The following is a 5226-nucleotide window of genomic DNA, read 5'->3' on the forward strand; positions in this document are numbered from 1 at the left end:
ATATATATATATATATATATATATATATATATAAATAACCCGTAAATATTTCCCTAGACAACTGCTAGTTCACTCATTGCCTATCGTCTTCAAGCTCCATGCTGCAAGATGGTATGATTTTAATATATTGACCCTTCTGGCTTCTTCTCGAGGCCCTGTTCTTTCCTCTTCCCTCTTCCCTTCGTAAATTGTATTTTATTTTACGCATTTGTATTTAGTCTGATAAATCTCAATGTACTAGATCGAATGTGCTGTCAAGATGACGAATATTATTTTCGAAATTTCTTTCGTAAGCACTGACTAACATTGGAAGCGGAAACAGCCGTAAGAAATGTGTATGTCATGTTTTTGTATTAAAAAATTATCAACTCATGTGGTTCAATTTGTTTTTTGATCAAAAGTTTTCTCCATTTTTCGATTATATATATATATATATATAGTACGTGTGCTTGAAAAGGTTAATCGAAAGCGCTCACATACTTAGAAATAAAAACTTTTTCTTTTATTGAAAGAAACAATATCAGTTGAGGGTGTGAAAAATAGCATCGATATACGTAAGTCTTCGCCTGGTCTTATAAATTCCATTCACATCGAGGATGATTTATTGAAATAATAATACGTTTCTGTGCTTGTTTGGCAAAATCTCACAACGTTGGCCCTTACATTTGGCTAGCACTAAGAATAAACTACATAAAATACAGAATAGACAACACATCAGAAAGTAATAAGTGCAGAATCTGTGGACAAAACGGTGAAACCGTATGGTACATTACCAGTCAATATACACCACTAGCCCAGAAGGAATATAAGAGACGCCACGACAATATAGTCAAGCTTCTCCATTGCACACTTTGCAACAAGTATGGACTTGACAGAGCAAAAAATTGGTACGACCACAAACCTGAACGCATCGTCGAAAATGGAAATGCATTTACTGAAAATAAAACTCCGCAGCTTCAAATTCCTCCTGAATGTTTGGCATAACAGATTGTCACAGCAAGTTCGAGTGAATAGAAGCAGTCACATTACCGTAACAAAAGAATGGTCAAATTAACCCGTTTGATGATAATCCTCACCATATTGTAACACCAGGTAAATTAACATGGTGATCTTCTGTAATATGTGGCTTCTCAGATCGCCAGTAGATGCAATTGTGGCAGTGAATTGAGTCCTTTAATTTTAATGTGGTCTCGCCATTCCAAGTAAACTTTTTGGAAAGTATGTATTTTCTACACGTCTTGCAAATCTCCACTCTTCGGTCCGAATCATCTTCGTCTCAGGGCATAGACTATTCTTGGAATTATTTTGTTATGGTTATTTCTACAGAAATCATAACCAACACTGATTCTTTTGTTATAACGTTTCATATCGAGGCATCAGATGTAAACAACCAATAAGATCGGAGACAAAAATGGATAATGAGTGACTCAGCAATTCGAAAGTGGAGATGCATCGTGACGCAGGGTTAGACATGCTCTCGAAGGAAATCTCTGTGTTAGACCGAAAAGAGAAAGGGGAGCTTAAAAGCGAACACAAATACAGGGCGCTGAAAAGGAAGTATGATGTTGAAAGAAAGGGTATGAAAGTAGTAGTGGAGGAACTGAAACAGCGCCTAGTTGTAAAGAAAGCAAAGATGGTAAGATACGACAAAAGAATGAAGGGTTACCACAAGAATAGATTATTCAGAGTAGATCTGAAGAGATTCTATAAAGAAATAAATGGAGAGTGTACAGATGAAAAGTTGAAACCAGATAACATCGAAGGTCAAAGGTTTTGGAGTGACATCTGGAGCAAAGACAAGGAGCACAAGAAAGATGCTGCCGTCGAGGGAGGTTATGAAGCAGATAGAAGAGACGAACTATAAGTACTTGGGGATTTTGGAGATGGATAAATTGATGGAGAAAGAAATGACAGAAAAATTTAAGGTGGAGTACTTGTGCAGACTGAGACTGATTCTTAAGTCGAAATTAAATGGACGGAATAAGATCGAAGTTATCAACACCTGGGCGGTTTCACTCCTTAGATCTGGAGCAGGGGTATTCGCATGGACAGCAGACGAACTAAACAGCTTAGACAGAAAGACAAAGAAGTTGCTAACTAGATATGGGACACTCCACTCAAAAAGTGACAGACAGACTGTATGTACCAAGAAAGAGTGGGAAGAGGACTTATTGGATGCGAACACAGCATTAGAGCAGAAGAAAACAGCATAGCATGGTATATAAAAAATTCCACAGAACCACTATTATTAGAAGTAAGAAGGTCAAGCTTGTGTAGGATGAAAGACTGCAAAGATAAAGTACTGTACAAGAAATTGAAAACGAATGAAACTGAAAATAGGTGAGTAAAGTAAAGAATGCATGGTCAATTTCATAGGGATGTTGAAAATAAGACAAACAGAGAAAAAAGGTGGCTATGGATGACTAAAAGTGATTTAAAACCGGAAACGGGGGCTCTAATCTGTGCTTCCCAAGAGCTAGCACTAAGAATAAACTACATAAAATACAGAATAGACAACACAGCAGAAAGTGATAAGTGCAGAACCTGTGGACAAAACGGTGAAACCGTATGGCATATTACCAGCCAATGTACACCACTAGCCCAGAAGGAATATAAGAGACGCCACGACAATATAGCCAGGCTTGTCCATTAGACACTTTGCAACAAGTATGGACTTGACAGAGCAAAAAATTGGTACGACCACAAACCTGAAGGCATCGTCGAAAATGGAAATGCAAAGATTCTATGCGATTTTATGATTCAGTGCGACCATGAGATAGAGAATAGGAAGCTAGACGTAGTCTTAATTGAGAAAGAAAACAAACTATGCTGGTTCATAGATACAGCATGCCCAGCTGACAACAAAGTATGCGATAAGGAAGAAAAAAAAGTCGAGAGATATGACAGGTTAGCAGTTGTGGTCGACGGAAAAGGTAGCAGTAGTACCAATAATTGTTGGAACCCTTAGAAGAGTCAGTAAAAATCTTGAGAAATACATGGAACAAATTGGGGCTACAATAACTGTGGCGCACTTACAGAAAACAGCACTGCTTGGAACTGCTCGAATACTCCGAATGGTACTCGAAAAATAAGAAGTGTTACCTTGGTTCACTGGTAGCGAACAGCTGACACTGTAATACATCTCTAGCGTTAGAAGCTGTGCAAAAGCAATAATAATAATAATAACCCCAATAATGAAGTAAATGTAATTATGATCATATTGACTGTGTATCTAACGTAAATGATTTTATTGATTTAAAATATTACAAATTCATTTCTTTTTTCACCGTTCTTTGTATATTTGTTTATTAAAATAAAGTTACTGAGAGTCTAACGCCACGTTGATGTTATTTCTGATCGAGTTACTAATTAATGCACACATGCCATGTAATTAACATGTGTACATGAGTGTGAAGGTGCGTGGCTGAGTGGTTAAAGTGTTGCACTCTTGATTGCAAGATTGTTGTTTCAATTTCTGGAACACCACCTTTAGTCGAACAAATCAACCCCTGGACTTATTCTTCATTATTTTCAAATAAATTACATCGTCTATCGTGGCCATTTTTTTAGACAGTAAGGCGTAGTGTGAAGGAAATTTGGTTGCTATTTCTTGCAGGTTGAGTAACCATATAAATCGACTACCTTCATACGACCTCTTCAGCTGCTAAAAACGGCAGCCAAATTTCTCTAATCACTCTTTACCATCTTGAATTAGAAAGAAAGACCGTGTATATATTGATTTCAAATTTTGGTACAAGGCCAGCAATTTGAGGGGAGAGGTGTGAGTCGAAATCATCAATCCCAAAAGTTTTTGGCATTTCGCTGGGCGTGCACACGGTTCTGCCAGTACGCCGCCCTAAACCGTGTATAATTATGAGCAATATAGAAAAACAAAAACAAAAAAAAAAACGATGATGAAAATGTGAACTTTTTGTTTTCAAAAAAAAAGGGAAAATTGTCCAAAATCATGTGTAAATGTAACCACTCGACTTCGGGGGTCGAGTGGGCATTGCGCCTCATTTTATCATTATTCATAATTTCATTCGTTTCTTTTATTTTTTCTTCTTTGCTCGATTGCTTTTTTGTATTTTTATTTCCCCGATTTTATGCTTTGTATTGTCTTTTGTGCTGTATAAACCTCTATATTTAACCCCTTGTGGGTAATAAGAAAAAAACGAGGATGTTGGTGTTGCCCCTTTCTGGTAAATACTCTCATTTTCCAATGCAGATTCCTCTGACCAAGACTTTTGTCAATTTTTTTCTTCTTTTTTCTAATTCACTATTAACTAAGAATCATGAACTGTATTTATCGATAATTAGGGAAATATCTTCTCTCAGCTACAATACATAGGCGCAGGCGTGGCTCTGTGGTAAGAAGCTTGCTTCCCGCGCATGCGTCGGTCTATTCGTTGCGTTGATTTTTTACGAGACGGACGGAATCTTTTGAGCTGCTTGGCAGCGGTTTGTCGGTGAATGTTGTACCGGTGGAAAGGAATGTATTCGGACCTTAGCGAGTATGAGCTGTCCTCAGCGGAGGAGGAGCTCGTTAAGGCGGTAAATAGAATGGACGAGCATTTGGAAAGAGTAGAGAGTTTTGCTGAGGCTGCAGAGGTGAAGAAAAGGGAGATAGACCTAGCCGGGCTGAAGGAGCTAAGTAAGATGACACAGAAGGTGGGCGGTGACGTAAAGTTATTATCCTCGAAAAGGGTCATGGAAAATGTGGAAAAGAAGACCATTACCTACAAGGTGTACTTAGTGGAGAGTAGGAAGGTGGAGCGGATGGTGATGGAAAAAGTAGAAAAAGAATTGAAGGGGCTTTCGAAAGAAGTGACATACATAGCGAAAGGAAATGGATATGGGACAATAGTTGTCCAGTTTAGGACAGTGGAGGAAGCAAAGAGGCTGGCGAGTACAACGGTGAGAACGGAGGAAGTAGTACTTCTACCTACGTACCTTGGAAGAAAGACTTCCAAGGTGAGGGTAGAAGGAATCCCACCCGATATAGAAGTGGCCTGGGTTGCACCAGCCGTCCTCGTTGGTAATGAGGAGGAGGTGGCTGTCCTCCAAGCCACAGAGACAAAGGAAGGAGGATATAGAGGGAAAACATTAGAAATCATCATACAAGCGGAGGCGAAGCAGCTGGAAAATTTGGCGGAGACGGTGACGTTGGGAGAAATAGTATTGAGAGTATGGGTAGAGGGCAGAGTTCCGCGATGCTTTGAATGT

General features: G+C 38.8%; 1 protein-coding gene across 1 annotated transcript in view; it reads left to right on the plus strand.

The window, feature by feature from the left end:
* The first annotated feature begins 4563 nt into the window (after positions 1-4563).
* LOC106875881 (EPM2A-interacting protein 1) overlaps positions 4564-5226 on the plus strand; it is a 14028-nt gene continuing 13365 nt past the window's right edge. The window contains exon 1 of the mRNA XM_014924181.1: positions 4564-5187. Coding sequence (XP_014779667.1) covers positions 4564-5187 — 624 coding nt within the window. The remainder of the gene's footprint in view (positions 5188-5226) is intronic.

The sequence above is a fragment of the Octopus bimaculoides genome, chromosome 3 (assembly GCF_001194135.2).
Source record: "Octopus bimaculoides isolate UCB-OBI-ISO-001 chromosome 3, ASM119413v2, whole genome shotgun sequence".
Lineage (NCBI taxonomy): Eukaryota > Metazoa > Mollusca > Cephalopoda > Octopoda > Octopodidae > Octopus > Octopus bimaculoides.